We start from the raw sequence: 25,360 nt of genomic DNA, 5'->3' as shown, positions 1-25,360 counted from the left end.
GTCGCTTGCTGACTAGTGTCAACCAGCTGCAATACATATCTAAGGCATCTGTCTTGATTGCCTTCAACCAACCGAAGATATAATCAAGATAAAAAATCAGTGTAAATAGTATTTCTTACTTTTGGTCCGAATGCAATTAATTTTAATAAACATTCCATTGTAAACATAGCAGTAAATGCTGTATTCAAATAAACTAGTGTACTACAATAACTTTGATATTTTTGTGTTTCCCAGTCTGGAATGCCCATATTAGCATCTGTATAATCTGGTCGATAATACTTAAAAGGACAGAAGAGTAAAGTACAAATGAAGTATTTAAGATAAAATTAAATACTATTGTATCATATTTTAGGATACGGTATAAATTAATTTCAATCATCTTAATTTCAAGAGAAAGATCGTTACTAAGTAATGGTGCATATAATCTAATATGAAGGATTTGAATTACTTGTTCAGCTCGTTATTATTTATCATTAGATAGTACAAATAGTAATCGAAAAATCATTGAAACTGATAGTTTATATTAATTGTTCACCATCAAGTGAGTGGACTATGCTCCTCCATGAAGGGTAAGAGGCCTAAGTTAGTAAAAATTATTTATAGAATTGTTTTTAAAGTACTAAGAAAATGTTAATCTCTGTAAAGAATGGCTTCTGAATTAGGAAAATAAACGACAAATGGAATTTTGGCACAGGTTACGTAATTAACCAAATCATTAAAGAGAACAAGATAAAACAGATCAAAATATTTGCACTGAAGAGTATAGACTTATTTCTTTTGAGTATAAGATTGAAAGTAGAAGGATTGAATTTCCGACTGAAATTGTTTAGTGATACCGCGAGAAAAGAAAGTATCATGTTTCATAGTAGGGAAACAAATAAATAAGACAGGTCATTGCATTCACTTAAGAACAGATTTTAGATAGAAGCCTTGATCACTCGAAAATTTAAGTCTCCCTTTTATATGCACAAAAAACTACTTCCTCTAACCTTGAATCTTACATGATAGACTTTCGTCGATTCTGTTGCTTAGGTTGATGTGATTTCTTAATCATTTCATATTACATTACTTACCTCCCTCTCCTTAACATTTTCAATGATCACTTTGTATCTATTTGACCTTATATTTATTTTGTTCTGATTAGTTTTCACGATTTGATAAGTTCATGTGAAAACAGATTATCTGAATTATGTTGTACAAGTAAATCAAATTTCTCAGATTAATTCTGTCTTCTTATTACACTATCGAAATACACCCCTTTATGTGTCATAAGTTTCTTCTACACTCTTCTTTCGGGCTAAACTCTATTTAATCAATTTAAGATATGAATTAAGATAGTTACTGAATCTGGTTTCATGAATAAATATTATATGAAAAACTTACTTTCATCATTAAAATTAAAGTATTTAATGCAATCATTGTCATGATATAATATTCAAATGGACTAGAAACAACTAATCTCCATATTCGATATTTTGTTGATGCAATATTACTAGGCATATATCTACATAAAGGTTTTGAATTAATTGCAAATTCAATACATTGTTTCTAGGGAGAAAAAAACAACAAACAAACAAAAAATTTTTTTGCCGATTAAAAATAAATAAAATTTGCACGTTGATATTTGTACAGGAAATGCTTAATGTGAAAAAGTTTTATAAAAATAATATATGTGTAATGAAATACAGTTATTCATTATTAGATTGAAATGAAATATGTACGTAAGTTAAAGTTTAACAATTGAAGAGGAATAGACAGGAAGTACTCGGTATTTTTGCAACTGAAAGAAAAAAAGACGTTGTGATATATTTAGTTTCAAATCTGAATTTTAAATTTTGTAATTTTCAATGTTACGGAATAAAGGTAAATGAAGTTTTTTTTATAATGTTGAGTGTTTGAATCAATCAAACAACTAACCAACCAACCAGGTTAGTCAGTATAATTTGAGTAAAATACACTTATAACATGCATATTCTAATAAGATATTTTAATGCTACTACTATGAAAATATTATAGATGGCTGAATGTTCAGAAAATTAAATTCAGTTATCGTTGAGATAAGATGGTGGTTGGAGGTGGTCAACAGGAAACCCTGGACCCGGGTTTCGTGCTACTTGGCACTCGTCAGCAAAGTGTACCTGTAATCTTGAGGGAACTGATGCTCCCTGACAGATTCGATCCCGTGTTACCCAGCTTCACAGTCAGAGACACTACTACTGAGCTATTAGGACTGCGACCGACCTCCTGTAGGACTGAGATGTAATCGTAATTGATTGATCACTGGGTGGTGATCAATGTCATGCGTGTCAAGTCCTTCTTAGTGCTGATAGAATGCTATCGATCAAGTTGCAATATGGCCGTTTTATAAAAATATATTACTGATTTTGACTAGAAATAAACGAGTGATTAATAATTTACTAGTATATTTTCGTTAAGATTTGATGTAAATTATGGCATGGATTAAGTATTTGATTTTGTTAAGAATTTCTTAGTAGTAGTTTGTAAGGTTGACATTATCAATTGAGGAACAGTTAGCCACCATAAAGTATTGTATGCTTAACTGAGGGAAATAGAAAAACGCAGACTATTTAATATAAATTGATTGAATGAATGGTATTATGTTTGTCATGAGAACTAATTACCAACCTATGTAGTGTTAAGAACTTACATATAGAGAGGAAAATTCTCCCACTAGGACTAACTAACACTTAGGAGCTATCTGTTCTTCAGTGGTTCAATGACTGATATTAACTCATAAGGTAGCTATTTTTAGTTTATACAATGAAGTTTATGATAATCTTTAAATGACATCGTGGTTTTTCTTTCAGAGTTTAAAGTAACACCTACGTAGTCTGAATCACATTAAAGGATCATTTTTCATATATAACCGTACAACATTTGGCTCCAAATGTCATCGTTTTTCATGATTGAAATCGGCGTTGTAACTGATAGAAATCAATTAAGTAGGTTGTAACCGGTAATTGTTGGCTGATGATAATACTAAACTGTGGATTTGTTAGAGCTGCAATTATGATTCGTTTTTCAAAGGATGTTTTATCTATCATGGCACTACAATGTCTTTAAATGGAATTTGTTTATGGTACGATGTCTAAAGTGTTTCAAGCTAAGATGAAATAACTTTCAAGTCCAGTTTCTTGTAAATAAATGACTCTTTAGTTGACATCAGTTAGTAATGGAATTGGCGTTTAATAAAATATTGCATAATACATATATTCATATTATCGCTTGCCGGGGTATGCATGTACATTTAAAAGATTGAAAGAACAAAAAAGAAAGTACATGTTCGTTTCTTTGAACATGTTCCAAGGAACCTCAGTCTAAAAGGTCTCAAGGCCCTCAACAGTCCAATAATATATTTAATCAGTCTAAGTCATATTGTTTATGTTCCTAAATCTATCAAAGTAATAAGCAGACTGATAAACTCAGTTTTATTAAGCTTTCTTGAAGCATTAGCTTTTAAGAACCCAGACCTATTTTATTCTCTCAGAAAAGGACATTTGTTAATTCATCACTATCACAGTAAATTGATAGTTTTAGATTAATTCCTCTTCACATATTATTCATACATATTCATTCATATCCATCCACTTTAAAACAATCTTTTCATGCATCCGTGGTTCTCATCCACATAACTCCCAAAACGTTTATATATATATATATATATATATATATATATATATATATATATATATAAGAACGCGTAAGGTCAGCTGGCAGAAAAGATTGTTTTTGTCACCTCGCTTTTTCAGCAACCAACGCTTATTATTAACTACTGCAAGTGGGCAGGATTGTTGAATTTCATAATCTACATTACTGACTGATCACAGTTAACCATCAGGGACCAGATCAAACTGGACACGTTTTTGAACACACAATAGTGCTAAGGAGCTTCATACTTGGAAAAACATTCAACCAGGGCTTTCTGGGTTCAACGGTTAACTAGCCAAGAACAGTTTGTGATGAAAATTATGAGATTACAATTTATGACTGTTACATTTCAATACATAGACTGTTGTAAGCAGCTGTTGAGGATCCATAAAATAAAAATGTATTCATATTATTCCACGCCGACTGGTGTTCTTGGTTTCTACTCAAATACCATAGTATCCTGCTTAGTTTAATGTGGTAAATTGTGGCTTGAAAAACGAAAAAGATACGTGTATACATCATTTACTTGGTTTTTATCCAATTCATGATCGACTAATTCATTTTCACCTTGTTCTTGAAATGTTATAATAATCAAGGCTACAAAAATATTGACAAAAAAGAATGGGAATACAATGAAAAATATAATATAGAATATTGCCATTTGTTGACTATGATCTTCAACTGGGCCATGATTCACTTCAGTAGCATCCATTGAATTCTTTAAAATTCTACAATAAGTAATATTTGCAGAAACAAGTCATGAAGAAAACAAATAGCAACAAGAAAGTATTGGATGAAAAAACAACGACAAAAGGAAATATATACTCTTTGTTTGAAATAATTTTAATCACAAAATCATAACGAACCAATGTTGTATAGCTATACGGTAGTAAGACACCTAACTGACGATAATATAGATTGAAAAAAATTAGCTTAGAAGTGAATTGATTGTAGTTGAAGAACAAAAATCCTTTATTATTCCACCAATGATTTTATTAAAGTAATAATATTAGTTTTACTCCATGCTACATGTTCAAGGTAAATATGTGCTCTACAGTGGTAGTACTTTTTAGTAGTTAGCCTAGTATTAGGCTTTCGAAATAATAGGAAAGCACGTAAATATACTTGCTAGATAGGTGGAACTTCAAATAAACATTAAGCAGAAAAGATTACCATCAACAAATGGATGTTTGGATAAATGATAGTTCATATGTTTGAACAGGTCAAATAATATTGAGTGTATTATGAAACCTAAGTTAAATATCGTACCGAGTTATTATTGAGTACTTTTGAAGTGTTCAGTACTACAACGAAACACCTTTCCTGTTTTTCAGTAGTTATCCAATTGTTATTGTTTGTTTGATTTTTGAGGAATAATTCCAATTATGCATAACTTTACACTACCCTATAAATATTAACAAAAGTTTATTGTCATTGACAATTGAGCTCTCACTATTTCAATTAAAGTCACAGAGATGGTATAATTGATCTTTGTACATCATATATCAATGAACTTGAGAAACACATAATTAGGTGATAAGTTCAAAGACAAAATAACTAGTCATGAAATACCAAGTGCTAACAATGTTAATTTTCTAATTGGCTTATAGTCTTTCATTGGTCTACAGCTCATAAACTTTGAACTAATAAACAGTTGAACAATACTTGAAGATTTGTTAGTTCAGACACAGATATCGAAGGTTTAATACTATAGAAGGTATAGGAATTTCTGAAAAAATAAGTGTAAAGCTTTTTTGTCCTGTGAATAGTCAACTATGTCAATTAAGAATGTACTGAATTGAGTTAATATTTAGAATTGGCTGTAATTGATCTGTGACACTTATCGAATAAAATGTTGACTAAAAGGTTTGATTTTTGTTATCGTTATCAATTGCTTCAGGGGCTGAAAATAACAATTATTACTAACACCTCATATAACCAATGTATATATATACAAACTCTTTTTCTATTTAGAAATTAGTTAAATGGAACAGTAACCATTGGGGAATAATTGATTAATTAACTAGTCAGATAAACAAAATAACACACACAGTATAAATTAAATAAGAGTGGGAGAATTCGCAATGCATTCTATTTTCATAAATATTGTTTTCATTAACATTGAATTGAAATTCCCTATATATGCATACACAGATACACACACATACATATATACATACAATATTGATAATCTGAAATGTATATAATGAAACTTGTTGTTAATAAATAATAAAGAGAAAATGATGCATTGTAAGCGCATTACTACTATTAATATTTATATCATTGATGGCAACAGAGATAGTATGTTGTGGGTGTTATGAAAAACCAAAAAAAAAAACATACCACATAAGAGAAATGAAATAAAACAAAGTCAACAGATATTATACACGAAAAAAAATTTTTTTTTAAATTTTAAAAATTCTTTGTTTAAATGAATTGAATTTTTCGCTTATTGTATTTTGAATGGTGATTACAAGATTAGTTTTGAGTTAGCAACAACAAACTATATATATAATTTCTAATCAAATTGTACTTCTTGTTCTTGTGATCATAAGATAGTAGCTTGTGCTCTCCCCATCTATCCCTCCTACAACCGACCAATTCAAAGAACCTGCAATTATAGAGACTATAAGCATGCAGACTGGGACCTCTTGCGCTCACTGATCAAACTCTCAGACTGGGATGAGTTCTTCTCATGTAATAGTCTGACAGATGCCATCAGCATATTCTATTTGATTGTTAACTCTTGTCTAGACTCCTGTGCACCAATTAAGACTTACAGGATTAGTAAACCTTACGAATTATATATACCAGCTAAATATCGTAATAAACTTAGACGCCTAAAGAAACGTTATTTTAAATCTAACGACTTCACGGCAGTCACACAAATAACAATAATTTTTAACCAAATTAAAGAAAAACATAGGTTGAAAGGCATCAATGAAGAGCTATTAGCACTAAGTACTAACTCAAAAGTGCAAAACCTAATCCACCTTTACAATAAACATGTTAAATCAACTCAAAAGGTTGATATACCATGCATCCTGCATAATAATAGTTTTATATATGACCCAAAAACTATAACAGACCTTTTCAGTGGTAATTTTGCAAATGGCAAAGAATCCATAAATGGCTCTGTTTCTAGAGTTATATGCATGACTGGTAACTTAATAAAATCTATCTCCTTCACATGTCTGATAATTAGTAAGGTTATAAATAACCTCAAGGTTTCGAAAGGTCACGGAGCAGACGGGATTTCATCATTTCTCTACAAATATGGTGGTCCAGATATTCCACTTCTCCTTAAGCTGTTTACTCTCTATGGAATCAGGCTCTCATCCTGATCGTTGGAAAACCGCGTACATCATACCACGTTACAAATCCGGAGATAAGACTGACATGAACAACTATCGGCCAATAAATATTACTCCAGTTATCTCTAGGATTATGGAAAAAATTATCAGTGACGAACTATCCAACTATTTATTGACTGAACAATTTATTGATGATTCGCAACATGGATTTCTTAAAAATAGATCCTGTATGACATGTCATTTTGACTTCTTTAATTTAGTCTATTCTCTTCGTAGCCAAGGATATCTAGTACTAGTGCTATACCTGGACATTTCTAAGGCCTTCGACATGGACAACCACCAATTTCTCATAGGTAAACTGACCGTTGGAAAACCGCGTACATCATACCACGTTACAAATCCGGAGATAAGACTGACATGAATAACTATTGGCCAATAAATATTAATCCAGTTATCTCTAGGATTATGGAAAAAATTATTAGTGACTAACTATCTAACTATTTATTGACTGAAAAATTTTCAATGATACCCAACATGGATTATTTAAAAATCGATCTTGTATGACATGTCATTTTGACTTCTTTAATTTAGTCTATTCTCTTCGTAGCCAAGGATATCTAGTACTAGTGCTATACCTGGACATTTCTAAGGCCTTCGACATGGACAACCACCAATTTCTCATGGGTAAACTCGCATCTTATGGGGTCCAAAACCCGTTACTAGCCTGGTTTGATTCCTTCCTCAGCAATCGACATCAAATAGTTAAAATCAACTCTTCATTGTCGAATGCCGTCCCTGTTAGGAGTGGGGTAATTCAGGGTAGTGTCTCAGGCCCTTTGCCTTTTTTAGTTTTTATTAATGATATTTGTGAGTGTTTTTGTGTGGGTAAGTCCCTTTTGTATGCAGACGATCTTAAAGTAGTGTATTCATTTTCTTCACATGAGCTGAGCAATATTCAAAATTGAATCAACACGAAGCTTAACAAGATAGCACAGTGGTGCTCGAAATGGCAACTGGAGCTTAATACAGCTAAATGTGGATGGTTATGCTTCGGTGATACATCACTCAACCTCGATCTTACCATAAATGGTGAAGTGTTATCTAGGTTACACACAGTAGTAGATCTAGGACTTAGGTACTCCGACGACTTGTCGTTTACTGAACAGATAATGAAACAAACGTCCAAGTCTCAACGCCTTATAGGTTACATAACTCGGAACCTTCATATCAACGAATCTCGTATTCTAATGTACAAGGTTTGTGTTCGACCACTCCTCGAATACTGCGCGTTTCTTCTTAGTAGCGCGCGCATAAAGGATAAATTAAGGCTGGAATCAGTACAGAAACGATTTACACTTCGTACTCTTGGAACTGGTTGTGCCTTAACATATAATTCTAGGTATAATAAACTCGGGCTTGATCCTTTATGGAAGAAGAGACTCAAACTTAACCTTATCTTCTTTTTCAAAATACTGAACAAACTATCCTTCACATCCAACCAGGCGATTCAATATGCTGAAGCTTCGCATAACGACATTCGTAACTCCTTGTCTTTAGCGAAACAAACATATTCCAGATCTTCTCTCTATATGAATTACTTTACCTGTAAGTTTTCTAGGCTCAGGAACAATCTACCACAAACTATCCGTACGTTAAACTCTCTCCCATTATTTGTTCGCTCCATTAATGCATATTGCTCCTCTGAAAATGCATTAAATGCTCTAGCGCCTGCAAGTGTATTTTACTCCACAAGTGAGATTATCGGAACTTTAAATGTTTAACCTCTTACTTGCTATCATTGTTTTGTTGTTCCGTGCTCTTTGCTTTTATCTTACTTTCTCTAGTTGTAGATAATTATCAATAACTCGCTCTGGCACTGGAAATAACCTTACAGAACAACGTTGATTAATCATCAGGCTATCCACTTAAGAAAAAATGACAAGTTCCCTGGTGTTGCATTGGCTTGCCGTGATATATGCCATATATAATCTACTTATCATTTAGTAAACAAGCAAACATAAAACTTTCTTATATTTCATGTTTGTTCTCTATATTAAATGTTGCTTTTTATAACAATCTGATCATGCCTGTAAACTGGTGTAAATTCTGTAAACATTATTTTCAGAATATATTATTATCTATCGAAATAGATACGGCTACTATGACAACAAGATTATTAGTTTAGTTATGAATATAAAAAAGTAGTGTATTTCAATAGATGACAAATATTTATCAATATAAACATTCTATTTGTGAAATATTGTTTAAATTTATAATGCTACGTAATTATAACTATATTACAATTAATTCGCTGATAAGAAATCGTTTGTCAATATGTTTTTGTTTTTTTAAAGTTTGACAACAATCCATTTATTGGCCTATTAGTTTCCCTCATATATATATATATATATATATATATATATACATTTCTTTAACAGTGGTTTGCTTCGTGAATGTTTATGATAGGTCTTGTTTCATGATATCATTCTTCATAATCAAATATAATTTGATCTATGAATTCTGTAGTAATCACCAATCATTTTTCTTATGAATTGGGAATGAAGAGGAAAATATACGAACTAGCTAAACGGTGATTCCTGACTTTCATCGTAATCAGATTCACAACACTTTGTAAACACTATATGATAGTGCGTAAATACACAACGTTGTCATACATAATTAGCTGAATAAAATAAGTGCAACTAAGGAAGAATATTAGTAAGTAATGAGCGCCCCGAAAAGTGATGTTTCATAAGTTTGGATAGACTGAATGACAGTGCGTTTATCACGAAACATATTTTAAAGCACATATAGAGTTTTTAATGAAATAATATGTCACGGTTTTGAATTAGAAATAAACAACTGTTATGTGAAGATAAGTTATTTGAAGTTAATCCATTGCTAACAGCTACCTATAGATTAAACAATTGCAAACGATTTTCTATCAACTTTTTATTTTATGCGAAAATGTTCAGTCTTATATATTTGGTTAAATGAATTCGGTTTTATAAGTTTGCATGAAACGAGGAAAGTACTTACCCAGGCCATCCTTCACCAGTTGTCACTGTGAATAATGTTAGCATAGCTGTGATCACATTATCATAATGAAAATCACGTGAACTCCATACTCGAGCTTTCACAACAGGTACTAGACCGTCATCATATGAAAAGAAATAACCTCTATGGAATAAATAAATAAAAGACAGTGTTTATGTTGTTAATTTTTTGTGCACATAAATTAATACTTTGGGGTAGTTGCATAGCAAAACATGAAACGATTTAAAAACGAATTCGTCTTTTAGAAAAGTAATAATCTTGGGAGCAAACAATAATTTGTTCTGGCCTAAATGCATTCTATTTCTCTTGATCTCCAAAAGGTTAGGTAATTAAACTTCAAAACACTTAGTTACTCATTAGGCGATCATTTTAAAATTGATATTGTCTATAATAGTAATAAGTAAAAATTGAAATTATGATCCCTTTTGTAATTATAATTCATGATATATATCATATTTATTTATTTATATATATGAACCTGATTACAACCAGTTCGACCTAGTTGACTGTGTGAAATTATTACATACTCCAATTACCAAGTACAAATTTATGAACTTAAACGTGTATGGTAAAATTAATACTATTACTATTTTAGAACTCATACTGAAATAAATAAAACTGGGTTCAGATGTATATAAGGCCCACTGGTGGGTAGCTAATCATTTAGCCATAATCGAAATCAACACTTGTGCACATATGACATTTTAATTACATTCACACAACTAAACTATCAATTTGTATTTAGACTTTAATTATTTATCAGAAAAGTGTTTTTTGTGTATGTTTTTATTTAATTAGATAATACCCTCAGATTTATAAATGATTTTTTGACAAATAAATGAAATTATAAAATAGCCGAATTCGGATATTAATATTATTCGAGGCAGTAAGATAAATATAATCAATTTTGATGGGATCTAATTTATTTAGACATTTGACTTTTATCAGAAGGGGATTTTTGTGGAGATTGTAGTAATTTAATAGTTGAGTTCTTGAGCACTGCTGAAGAGTCCCATAGCAGAATGAAACGACCTTCCAGTGCTTCCAGGTTTTCCATGAAGGTCTAGCTTTAATCGACCCATGAACTCAACTATTAAATTTGACTTTTAAGTTGAAATAAAAATGGCTAACATTAGTGCATGAAAGTATTCATTCGAATAAACTAATGATCAAAAACAATCACTTATGATAACAAGGCATTATTTAGTTAACATAATAAATTCTAACTAATTAATGATTACATTCAATCAATATGAGTCTCGAAAATGTAATCACTGTGTCTTCACAGAATTTCCATGTATTTTAATATTTATTGTTGATAGTTTCATTGTAACTAAACAGTGCTATAGTGTAAAATAATTCATAAGTCGTTTTTATCTGATGTAAACATTAAACCCCATTCGGCTTACTCATAAGATCAAAATACTGTTGATCTGAGCCATATAGATAGTTGTGAACTATCTGGCTGAGGTCCACGTGACTATTTTAATCAACGGTTTAAGACTGGGCGACGTGGCTAAGAATCGGTCACAATAATGTAGATCCATCCACCCTTTTTCTCTATTTTTCTTCTCTTATATCTAGAGTTGTAAAACTATCTTATAAATTTTATTCCGTAAATTTATTTTTTCTTATAGGATCATATACTCCATGTCTATTCTTTTCTGCCTCTACTCCTGTGGTATTTCTCTTGACAATTTCATTTCGCAGTGGTCATATAATTTGGTGACTTGAAACCATAAAGCCGTACGCTGAACTCTGCATTGCTAATGACTAACTGTTTGATTCTCTGTTGTCTCCAGTAGGTATCTAGAAGTTAGAGATATTGTCGAGTACGAAGAACTCGCAAACAAAATACATGATTCAATCAAAAAAGAAGTATAAATTACGGATTGAAAAATCTCAGTGGACTATACGGGAGTTTTAATATCTTGATTACAGGTTGTTCTAAGTGTGTGAGTATGGTGAAATTAATCCTATGTATCGAAATGTTTAGACATAACCAATTAATCATGTTGTCATATGACAATGTAACAAAACATTTAACAGTAGTGTAAATTTATATGAAAATAGTAATACGTTCAAAGACGGCCAATCATGTCGAATGTCCTAGAATGGATTACAGTGATAGTCGTGAAGTAACTGCACAAAACTGTTTAGTATTTGAAATAGGCTCTAATACCGTTGTTCAGCACAATAATTAAAGCTGAGTTTGTTGAACTATTCAATGAGAGAATTGTAATACTATAAAAAGCAATAAAACCCCTGATTTTTCCCAGGAAAATGGTCTGTGTAAGATGAAAAAGGGATTTTAATGAACTCAAACTTTCTGTCGTGAAGTGAAGAAGTGCTTATTATCAACATGCCCATTTTCTCCAGATATCAAAAGTGATTACTGTTATCGATAAATGAAAATCATTCAGAAAATACTGGAGACGTGATTTAATAATCAGAGATATTTAAGGGTAAACAATTCTAATGCTGACCTTCGTTTCAAATGATCAAATTACTCTGAAAACGAAATTTTGTTATAAGCAGAGATGGATAATGGATAGCAGTGGAATCCAGAACGTGCGTTTCGTCCTATTTTGGAGTCGTCAACTGGATGTACCTGCATCTCAGAGTTGACGTCCACTCTGGGACTCGAACCCAGTATCTTTCGCTTCTATCGCCATCGCGTTATCCACTTAGCTACTGAGTCCTGATAGCCACTTGCTTGTGCAATGGGGTGAAGTTAAAATTCACTTCGTATTGTTTGTTTGAATCTTCCCATTGATGTTTAGGACTGCAACTGGTCTATATTGAGGCAATACACACAGTATGCACATATGCCAATTAGAGACTGACCAGTTGAAGTCCTAACACATCAATGGGAAGATTTAAACAAACAATACTAAGTGAAATTTTGTTACGTTACATTTAAAATACCATACAATTTGTTTAACTGGTCAGTTAAACATTGAAAAAGTTACTCAATTTATTAAAGGGAATATTGATCAATCAATTTGAATGACCTAAATAAAGACAGTAATTTGAAGATGAAAGTAAATGAAATAAATTTCAAGTACCATTGAAATAAATTACACAAATAACTCTAAATTATTTATATTCTCTTTTCTCTTTTTTTTATAGAAATAACGTCCAAGACAAATAATTATATACTACTGAAATTTCATTTAATCAACTTACTGACAATCTTCTTTTGTAAGTTTTGATAAATCATTACAATAGAAAAATTTTCCCTGAAATAATTGAACTGCCACAATAGAGAATATAAATTGGAATAATATATATACAACAAGAATAATACAAACATTTTTTAATGAACTAACTACACAATCGAATACAGCCTGTAAAAGAAAAAGAATGAATAAAATTTAAAATGATTGAATTTTTTATCTTAATTGGTATAATATGTATATAGGGTAATAATTTATTGATTAATTACAATTCATGGTGTTATGGTGACTAGATTACTGCTACTGTGGTGTGATCTACTTATATCCATATAAGGAGTATATGGTGATGGTCAGACATGGAATGTATTTTGGCAGAAGATTGATAAGGAAAGAACAGGAATGAAGCGCGATCAATACTAAAATGCATGAACAATGAAATTAGAGAAGACGGACTGATATTTGCAGAAGGAACAGTTAAGACTGAGACAATTGGTTGTTATTTTGCAAATTAACTGTTCACTGTATGGTTATCAGAATTTAGTGAGATAGTATGTAATTTGTGCCTAAGTACACTAAATTGTCCCCACTCACGATCTTATTCACTACATTACTATTTTAGTTGAAATAATTTATTAATTTTAAATTAATCTATTTTGACGATAAACTTCTTTATAGATTGTTATCTAATGACGAATTTTCAATAAACTGTGAATCATTAGATAATTGTGTTGTGATTATCAGATCAGTTAAATCCTCTAATACAAGCTACAACGTTTGGAAAACCAGTTAATAATAAATATAAGATTATTATTTTATTAGAGGATTTTATAGAGAGGTTCATATAGTTTAAGCTTTTTTTCAGTTCATTTATTATGATGTAATTTTTTTGGGTAACCTCACATTTGTCATCAATTCGTGGCTTTAAATTAACAAATTTATTATATAGATCGAGTTACTCAGCGAGTTTTCATTTCTTATCATTCAATATATCATTGGTATTTATCCTAACGTTAAATACATAATTCATTCACTTTTTACCGTATTGGATATATATGGATAACAAATTGATAATAATATGATTATTATTTAGTAGGAACATTTTCATGGATCATAAGGACATCACTATAGTAGTTTTACATTATAAGTTGATATCAGTTAAAAAAGGATTACCGGAAGCTAAATTCTATCAAATAGTAACTATTATGTAATAAATTGAGCATTAGGGAGGTTCTTATAAATAAAAATAATAGAATCTGAAGAAGTAGCTTACACTGAGTCACGAAACGTCAGAAAATTTAAAAACCTAATCGTTCTACTCATTGAGATATTATAAATATATTATTTTTACTTGTAATGTGTAGTAAATTTTTGAATTGTTTAAATACAAGTGATATTATTGAGGACTATGAGGTTTCTAAAGTGTTTTGATGACCATTAAACTGGAGGATTTGAGTCTGATGATTAACAGACACACTCTACTTCATTGGTGGTTAAAGTTTGATATGAATTTACGGGCTCAATGACACCAATTTAAATATTTCCAGTTCAATAATAACTTTTGATTATAGGTATACATTGTGATAAAGCCATCAAATAGTATTAAGATGTTGCTTTCTTCAATGGTTTTTAATACTTTGTATTAAATTATCTCTTTACTAATGGATACAAAGAATCACTTTTTGAAATCAACCATTAATCTTTTTTAAAGTTTTTAAAAACCATTTAGTAGAATAGAATCTATTCATAGTCGAATTTATTTATCGTTGTTATGAGGCCTAGTGAACTGATTCAATTTTAAGTTGACTATATTTTTATATTTCAAACCTTAAAATCAAACATTATACTAATATTTGGTAGAACAAAATCTTATCCTTTTTATCCAGAAAAAAATGACTAGGGGCGTTTGTAATAAGATATTTAGCATTAAGATGTTTTTAATGTAGGTCTATTTGTCTTAGATTAGAAAACCTGATATTTATCATTACACATGAATTAAGGTTAAGCATAACACATGATCAAAAACACTTGCTAAATTTTAGTTTGTATTTACGCTATTCAAACGTTATTTATATTCACAAATAAGATTAGAAGTTAATCTAATTTGAGATTTAGATTTCAAGTTGCATGGTAAATACGTTTTTAAAGGTAAATAAGTTTCATTATGTCTTTTATTCATCAGGTAATAAAGTTCTGGTTTTTTTCGTGAACTCAGCCAATTTAATTGATATTAACCCATTTCTAATTTTTGTCATTTTACACCAAAAAAAAACACATCGATAATATTCAGCGCCTTGAACAAACTAATTTGTTTTTGAATCAAATGAATATACATATGACCTAACATAATATCTAGTTTATATTAAAGAGGTTATGTTCTAAATTGATAACATATAGAAAGGGCTATTAATATTTTGCCTTTAAAGTATAGAAGTAAACTTAACTAATATTTAGTTAGACGATTTATAGAGATAATTCTAATTATGAACAGAAATTTCACAATATACCAATATGAGATCAAGAGTTATTTGCAACAAAAGAGCGCTTATTAAGTTTGTTGCCTTTATTTAAGATTTCTCGGTACCTTACATTCCAAACCATAGACGAAATTGGAACAAATACTACTAAGTCGATAACCACTATTACGAAATTTTTAATTTCACAGATTAACTAAGTTGAATACTCTTCACTCAATCACTTCGCTTAGACATTTCTGTAGAGTTCCAAACTAAGACAAGACGACTGCACAATGCTCATTGTCTTATTAGCTAATTCACGTTCATCAAAACCAACTTTAATTATCTTTCTAAACTGTAAAAATCATAAACATTCATGGACTGGCCTCGGTTACAAACACTGAATAGCCGTTTCACTTTAGCATGCTACTTCATAGCAGTTTCTGTCTATGACCACACCAAAAATCGAACCCAGAATACTGAAGCCTTGACTTGAGTGTCTAACCCACACACCACTGTATCTGCGTCCAGTCACTTGTATTTCTAAATCTGATTAATTCACGATAATGCCGAACCATCTTCCGTTTCATTTTGTAAGTGATTGACAGATGACATGCTTGAGATCCAAAAGTCCTTAATACTTACAAAATACTCAGTCATTATTAATACATATATTACTGTGAAAATAAAACCAAACTTACTTTTAATTTCGGTACTCTTCGAATGGTTTTTAGTGGTCTTAAAACTCGAAGTACACGTAACGACTTTATTGTACTCAAATTTTTACTTGGTAATGAAAAGTAAACCAAAAAAAAAGAAAAAGGGATCACAAGAAAGAAGATTAAGCAAAGAATTCTGTAGTCTGTTGTTAACATCAGATATTCCCTTAAATATAAGATAGAAGCTAATTAATCATTTAGTTAATTTATACATAATGTTACATACTTTGTTCGTTTGTTTTCCTTTTAAAAAAAGGTTGTCGTTTTAATGATTTGATTGCAATATTAACTTTTATTGACATTATTGTTTCTAAATAACCAATTAATCAATTACTGCCAATCACTGATTAAAAATTCTCAATGAAGGAATAAATCAATATTTCAGTAACTAGTTTATTTGATAAAAATAAATGTATCATATGGTGACCACTTGTTTGGATGTAATTTTTGTTTCAATTTATATAGAAATAGTTACTGTAACACGTTGTGAATATCGCTATTCTCTTACTTAAAAGCTACAAATAAGTACTGTTTGTTATAAGATTTCTCGACAAATAATATAGGAAGAAGTATGTTATTGAGTTATTGGACTCATTTATAATTGTTCCAACTTGTTCTGTAAATCCACTGGTGTTAATACAAATTGACATTATATCCGGTACCTATGAGAAAAGTTCTTTCAGTAAGGGTGTAACGTTCTCAACATAGTACCTGAAGACCCTGATTTCGTTCCTTAGTGCTATCGTAGGTGCAGATTGATGAGAAATTTCATCATTTCGGCATTGTTGAGACTACAGGGCTAGTTGATTAATTGTAGAGATTTAATTGACATTCTGGACAAAATCTTCACCTTCTACTTTAAGAATAAGTGAGTTTTTTTAGTTATTCTACAAGTTTCATATTGGTTCATCCTATGGTTTGTCTTCAAAGGTATTTTCGTCTTTATGTGCCTTTGAATTCACATTAACTATCTTTGTCGGTTGACGTCTGGCTTTGTGATTGATTGACCTCTCCCGTATGGGTTCGTAGATTGTGTCAGTGTCTATGTGTTTGTTGACTGCTGAGTGACTTGAACGCCAAGCTTCTAAAAATTCTCTGTCACTCTTGGAGCGTCCTCTATTTTATATTTGACGTTTAGTGAATTAATAAATTGCTTCATTATTTTACTTCGGGTTTCCTCAGGAATGGACAAACATTGCCTCAAACTGAATAAAAACCCGGTTCCTCAAGTCTTGGAGCATTAGAGTTATAATAAGTCCATTGGATTTAAATCAAGTTGTACACATTTTCAACTCAGTCAACTCACGACAACATTCAGCCAACATTTAATAATATTTCTGATATATCTCACTTCCGAACATAAATAATGATGAAAACTAAGATACAAATAAACAGTTCCTGTAGATTCTTTTATCTGAATTGCAATATTCTCGGACAAAGTTTCCCACTAGTATTAGGTTTTTCCAAATAACTTTCACATGCATAAGTAACAATAATAAATCAATTATTTATTCAATAAAGATGAGTGTTAGTGTGGTCTGTGCTAGTGATGTCGACAGCTATAAGTAGTATGCTTCATCAGTCGAAAGTGAAATGCCTGGAAGCAGAAGGTTGAGACCGAAGAAAAGAGAACGAGAACAGAGAATGATTGCTGTGGGAACAAAGGAACAATGAAGTCTGAGACGACTGATTGACATTTTACAAATGAAGTATTTACTGTATGGTTCTCAGATTTTACTAAGAGATTCTGTAGTTGTGTCTTTAAGTACATTTGGTTGCACCCACTTGTGTGTCCTCGTTCACTTCATTAATATTTGTTGAAGGAGGATTATCACACTATCACAGTAATCAGTGTAGTTGTTTTTTAGTCCATTTTTTTTTATATTCTCTACGAAAGCTGTGGCTTGTAAAAGAAATACAACTTCTATGATTATTTAATGATCATAGTTATAGATTAAGCGTTTAGATGAATTCTATTATATCTTTGTAGTCAGACATATATTTAAAAGAAGGATTATTTAATTATTTTCCTAAGAAATGTCTTAATCTAAAATCGTTCCCGTATGCTTTAAACCATCAACACAGTTTGAACACAGAATCTGTTGACTTATTCGAATTATCTTGTGTTATTTATTGTTGAGCAAACGATGCATATCTTTCACAGTTGTAAATTTCTATTTTGGGGGTAGTTAAATCCATGTGTTAAACATCAACTGACGAAACGTACTCAACGATATAGGTCATTTATCAAGTCCAGGTTTATACAACAAGCTGTCAACTAAATGTTCAGCCTATGTTTGCTACTGATACTGTCTAGCTATCCGGACCGAAGCAACTTAGATGGGATTCGAACCAGTAAATTAACGGTTAAAATTCGATTATCCTAACTGCAATGAAACTTGTAAAATATCCATTCAATAGTCATTCAATTATTTGGCGATTTATCAGGAAACAACGACCAACTTGTGAAAACCTACAAAATATGTTTTACGATATTGGCATTTTCCCTCTTTTGTCCTGTTTAGACAGGTTTTACAAATTATAGATAGGCTTTATTCATTCATTTAGAAAATCTATTTCATTTATGTTTGAAAAATAATGCGGTATAAGTACTCATTAATTTATCTAAAGAATATTTCGTTGAGTTGTATCATATTAATTTGTTCTGTCTACAAACATTAACGTTGGAAATATTTTCGATCAACCTACAGATATTACTAATCAATCGTAAGAGACCATAATACCAACATTAAATATGTTTGACGGTCGTTATCGTATTAAGTTTGTTAACTTCCAAAAAACACATTAAAATGCACAATGAATGCATGAAATAAGCTTGGAATGTTTCTCAATATTCTACCAATTACTGATTACTAAATTTCTATAATCAGATCCTTATATTTTTATCAATAGAGATCAGGGATTTCAATTACTAATGGATAATCGTCAATCTTCAATATATGGTAGCGACTGAAATACAACTAGTTAATTGATTAAAACGATAAAAACACTTTAGTATCCTACGTCGTATTGTCAATATATATAAAACCCATGGTTATTTTGACTATGGATCTTAAATTTTCACTTGACATATATACAGATTCCAGTTAACATTCTATATGAGTCATATGAACATTAACCATTTTATTCCATAGAGTTGAGATCATGGGTCAATTGAAGCCAGATCACCACTGAAAAAACCTGGAAGCACTGGACGGCCGTTTCGTCCTATTATGGGACTCCTCAGCAGTGCTCATCCACGATCCCGCACTCTATTATTTTATATGGTCTGACAACCCTAAATTTACATACTTTAAACGATGTACTTTGTCTTTAACCTGGTCATTTTTTCGGATTATTAATTTGAACATATAATTACAGAACCTGAAGAGAATTTATTGAAACGAATACTCTTCCCTAAAATTGTTGTTCATCAAAATATTATAACATAGAGAACAAAAATATATCAACTTATCATCATACTTACCTACTTCCATGTCCAGCTCTACCTTTCAAAGTATAAGCTCTTCATTAAGTATTGTATAATTGATGAAGTTTTAAATAGAAATAAAAAAAACAATATTGAGGGAGATAATAACGAAAAACAAACTAACACTAAATAAGAATTTAAAATACTGATTATGATATTGATGGCATGGTAAACGAAATTTGTAGAATGAGTAGAAAATTTCTTCCTGTGAAATATTAGGTACATTCAGATTTTAAACAACTGAGTAAATTCGGGTAATGAACAAGATGACACTAGAACAACTAAATTTGTGACTTTTTCTTGTGAAATATGTATGTTGCGGATGAAAATCAAAATCATCAGAACTGCAGACTAGCTTTAACTGTGGTTTATGCTACTTACGTCTGTCGACGTAAGTAGTATGTAAAGCCAATCAGAAGTAGGACGCCTGGCAGCAGAACGTTATGAAAATAGAATCAAAGAAAATGGGGAACGCAAGTAATTGTTACAGCAATGAAAGAACGATGCATTTTAAGACAATTGGTGGAGGATTTACAAATGAAGTATTGAACGTATGACTTTCACATTTTAAAGAAAAAAAACTCAATAATTTTTTTTAAATACAATTGATTGTCCCACATGTGTTCATAGATCAGTAATACATAGTAAATAAAATTTGACGAGACTATAATTTATGGACGACCTTTGAACGAATCCTAAGTGACTTTGAGAAATACTAGTCAACGAGAAAACAGTTAGTATAGAGTAAAAGTATATCATACAAAACCAAAGAATGAAAGTGGATACACTTCTTTTACATGGTTCAAAAACTTGTCAAGGTTAGATAGAGGTTCAAATGTTCTAAAATAGTAATACATAGGGTAGAGGAATTCATCCATATGGTTCCATAATAGTCAGCCTCTAGAGCCATGATAAGGTCGTAAAAACTCTCTCAGCCTCAACTATATAGCTTCAATATTGTTTGTGTGCACTCCCGTTGTTAGGTTCACAAAATGCTTCTTGTCGACAAGGACATGATACACATAACCAAGTCTATGTAGTCATCGATACGCTTTTCAATCATACGTATATATTTTAGCACCTAGTTGCAACCAATGTTACTGGTTCTTTTATTATCCAGTCCACAACAATTGTCATAATTTGTCTTAGTCTCAAACTGGATCGAGCGGAAAAAATCGTATTCTACCAGACTTCTTCCCCCAACACATATTACATCGAAAGACAACATCATTACGGTAGTCTGCACAAGGTCCACAAGTCATTTGATCACGACAATTATAAATAAAGGAACTTCTTGGTAGTCCCATTTGTTTTAGCCGCTCAATTGTCACGTTTTCTCTAAAATCCTCTAAGAACCGATTGTACGTGAGCATTATGTACTGAGATTGGCGCCGTGACCTTGAAATCCCTCACACGCTTCTAATTGGCTCGTCCATAAATTATAGTTACGCCTAAAATGTTTGATAACTTTTCTTCTTTTCAAACTGATTGAACAATAAGTTTAATAACATCTCGTCCATTTGTTATTTAAATAGTGAGACTTTTATGCTTAACTTAAGAGCTATTTATATATATCCTTCATATATTTATGTGATGTATGATTGAATAATTTAATACGTATTCTTTTCCCAATAATCACTTACTATTCTGGTGAATATTTTGTTTTCTTCTCGATATATATATATATATATATATATATATATATATATATATGGCCTTCTGCATGTGGTATCGATTGATAGGCGTTGACTGACCTTGCTGGATTAGGTTTACAATGTGTTTGGGATTCCACTAATTATATGCTAATTGAAAGCGATTGCATGATGACTTTGATCTATCACTCGTGATTGATAATATATGACAGCGAGATATAATCTGATTTTCATGTTTAATTCACGTTACGTTTAGGAGAGTTACACTTAACTCTTTTTATACAATTACAGGTTGCCGTTTTTAAAATTGGATTAATCACGTTAAAAGTTCGTTAACTAGATTTAACATTGATTTTAAGTCCTACACAACTGAAATCAAGTAGGCTTCGTGAAATTGTTTATCATCAAGTATGTTTAGACTGATGTTGATCATTGATGAATAAGTGTTTATTAAGTAATCATAATGTATGCGTTTTACATGACTGACATGTTAAGTAATAATAGAAGCTCAGTCAGGTATCAGCCTCACTGATGTTAGGTAGCTAACGGGAATCATCAAGAATCCGCAAACCCAAGTTTCGTTCCATTGGAAGATTATTTATAAGACGCGTTTGTAGTTCAAGGGGAAGTAATGGTCTCGATGAGATTCCAACCTGTTCATTGGGCCACAATCAGGAACTTTACCTCAGAGTTTCTGGATTTGTGACTAACTGGATCTCAAATGCAGTCAAAAATTTAAAAATACAATTTGATTCCAAACTAACGTCAAAAGACAAATAGTTCAATACAGCTGTTCTACATTAGTTTAGGTTTCCTTGGGAGTGAATAGATCCACGATCTGAAGTGGAATAGAGCACAAGATCTTTAAGTCTTGTTAATGCATGATACCTTTAAGTTACTGAGTAAAGCTATAACTAGTAGTGAAAACCATATGGAAGGCAAGATTTCGTGTTTGCTTTGAGGCCTGATGAATTCTGGGTTCGATTCCATGTGAATGTGTTAGTTAAGGTCTCGTACATTAGGACGAATCAACTGTAACGTTGTTGGTTTTTAATGATTCTCCTCTTGTGAAAACAAATTTTAAATTATCCAGTCTCCATAAACGTGTCATCTTATTACAAGAAAATCTTATATGAAAGTTAATTAGCATGACATCCTTTCTACTGAAATGATCTTGATTCAACTTACCGAAAAAATGATATTAACGCGCCGATCACTACAGCGGCATCTAATAAATTCCACGTATCACGACAATAAGAATATGGGTGTAGAAATACACCAAGATCAATTAACTGTATATAATTACAAATTATAAAATACGAGAAAAATGGTGATCTCTAATTCACAGTTAAATTAAATGCGATAAGTAATTATAAACAATACTAGTTTCATGGTTTAGTAGTACAAATAAAAAGTATCGTGAAATGTATTACAAAACCTTTGACCTGTTTAGTATTATTATAAATTTAACTGTTAATTAATGCAACTCAGTGACAATAAATTAGTCCATGTTCTCATTCATGAAGCATAATTTTTCTATGTGAAGACAAGTGATAATATCTGGCTGTTAGAACGAATGTTGATGAAATGAATTTGTTTACTTTTGCCCCTAGCCCATCGCCTTATGTCTGTATCTCTCTTTTACCAGCAAGATTGTTGTTTCAAAATTCATTGAAATCCCTACATAAAAATAGTGTTTTATTTTCGTTGTTAGTGGAGGTAATTAATTCCAGTCAATGTGATAACATGTCTATGTTAAACAGTGAAGTTGAATATACCTTCGGAAGAATGATTGTTGGTGTAGGGTTTCTGACAAAAAACAGGTCGTTTATCAATCAGAACCTCATGGGAATGAAACCTTCTTGCATTTTATATTCTGTGATAGCCATCGAAATGACAAGCATTTTTGATGTCGAATACGTCTAGGATGAAGGGCCACACAGATAACTTTCCACGAAATATATTGAGTTTTTCAAAATGTCTTATAGCTAATATCATAAGCGACCTGTTAGTTGTGGGTATATCTTCTGCAAAAAGTCATTTAATTTATGATTTAAAAGCGATAAGTAAATGATGTGTAAACTTTTAAATAGAATATCTAAATCCAGGTCAACTGTGTATACGATATTGTAATAATTCTGCCTAATCAAAGGCTTTTTAAACGGATACCTTTGTATTTCATTTTTTCAACAAATTTCATAAACAACTGATCTTTACAAACCTCAGTGCTGAATCATCAAAAATCTCCACTAAACTGATAAATATTTAGAGGGTCAATTTAATACCAAAGTATCAAAGTTGATTGTAGGACATTTTTCATGCTACAATAATTGACCATGTTCAAGTATCTATACTGTCAGATGGGAAATTATAGAAAATTGTTATACTTTTGGTGACCTACATTTCTGATCGTGAACTAGTACATAAATACAAAATGAAATTAGGAAAAAATACCATATCAATAATCACAATGATATGGGGTGCATAACTACAAACACCAGGTAAAAATTACAAGTTGGTAGTTGGTAGAGATGTGTACTGGTAGTAATAAGAATAATAGTTCGATATAGAAATTACTCTATTTCATTATGATCACTGATTCAGAAGTTACCTTGACTGGTTTACTATTTTCATATACCCACATAAATATTCATGTATACTAGAATAAAGCCTATTGAGGATCTAATTAGTTCTTATTTTTGTTATGGGATTCTTTGATATTTGTTGAGTTAATTTTGTTTTAATTTCATTTTAATTCATTTCATTGTGATGTTTTTCTGAGACATACTTAAGATTCAGTTGCTTTGTGCACACAAAAAGTTGAGTATTATTAAGGCATCATGAACTTAGTACCTCCAAAGATCTTTTACTTTTCGACCATATGTGGTAATTTGAAATAGAAGCTTGTTAGAATAGTGTCATTAAAGAAAAGTGTTCAGTTGTAAAATTAGTTTTGCTCACAGACTGGTATCAAATAGAAATAAATTGTAAACTAAAAGTGCTCTAGATAATTATTTCTTTCTAATCCGAAAAGTTTCAGCTGTATGTATTCACCAACTTACATGAGACCTAATATAAATCCTAAATATATTGTAGCAAATAAGACAAACCTAGGCCACTGAGTTGGGGTTAACTAGTTCAAATTTACAACTGCAGTCAATACACTACTGTCATTAGTTGTTATTGGTAATATTTATCCCAATTCAGACTCGGGCCAATCTCATCAGTCAGCAGAACGTCCGTAACATATCTGTAAGATGGTAACTAATGTATTTATTCAAATGCCTTAATTAATATTGAATTTCATCTCAGTTCTCGAGACACTGAGTGTCGTGACTAACAGAAAGTGTTAGAAAGGTCATACGAAGTACATGTTTTCAATGTTTAGTATACACTGTTTATTGTTTAGGATAAATGAAAATTATTTTGACAAATTTGATCAAATCAGTTTTATTATTAACTTATTGGACTGACTTCGAAATAAAAAAAACAAGTTAAGTCAAGGAATTAGTCACATCAAATAATCATCTCATCTACGCTTTGGTTACGATATTCATTGCAACCTATACAACATAAATACAATTACTTTTGAGGCACTCCTTTTCAACTGTTTCAATGTAATCTAATTCAGCTTGATATTCATCGCCACAATCAAAGCCTTCCTAGTGTAATGTGAGGAATAACACATTTAAAAAGTCTGGTGAAAATTATAGCAAAATGAAGGTACCAAAAAAGAAGGGTATAACACTACTAAAAATGCATAATATAGTGTGCTAATTAAGTAAAAAAAATAAGTCATAGAAGATTGCCAGAAGAGAAAATATAGA

General features: G+C 31.1%; 1 protein-coding gene and 1 non-coding gene across 2 annotated transcripts in view; both read right to left on the bottom strand.

Annotated features, from left to right (window-relative positions):
- Smp_020170 (voltage-dependent calcium channel) overlaps positions 1–25,360 on the bottom strand; it is a gene marked incomplete at both ends in the record, with an annotated part of 167,914 nt that overhangs the window by 32,677 nt on the left and 109,877 nt on the right. The window contains 8 exons of the mRNA XM_018793451.1: positions 120–278; positions 1,384–1,548; positions 4,196–4,397; positions 10,023–10,163; positions 13,230–13,390; positions 16,374–16,458; positions 19,879–19,917; positions 22,722–22,868. Coding sequence (XP_018647963.1) covers positions 120–278; positions 1,384–1,548; positions 4,196–4,397; positions 10,023–10,163; positions 13,230–13,390; positions 16,374–16,458; positions 19,879–19,917; positions 22,722–22,868 — 1,099 coding nt within the window. The remainder of the gene's footprint in view (positions 1–119; positions 279–1,383; positions 1,549–4,195; positions 4,398–10,022; positions 10,164–13,229; positions 13,391–16,373; positions 16,459–19,878; positions 19,918–22,721; positions 22,869–25,360) is intronic.
- On the bottom strand, positions 12,670–12,741 carry Smp_tRNA_00135_Pseudo_TAG.1.1. Its single transcript has one exon. It is a non-coding gene (tRNA).

This window comes from Schistosoma mansoni, chromosome 1 (assembly GCF_000237925.1).
Source record: "Schistosoma mansoni strain Puerto Rico chromosome 1, complete genome".
Classification (NCBI taxonomy): Eukaryota; Metazoa; Platyhelminthes; class Trematoda; order Strigeidida; family Schistosomatidae; genus Schistosoma; species Schistosoma mansoni.
The sequence above is the reverse complement of the archived record's forward strand: the minus strand, read 5'-3'. Positions and strand labels throughout refer to the sequence as shown.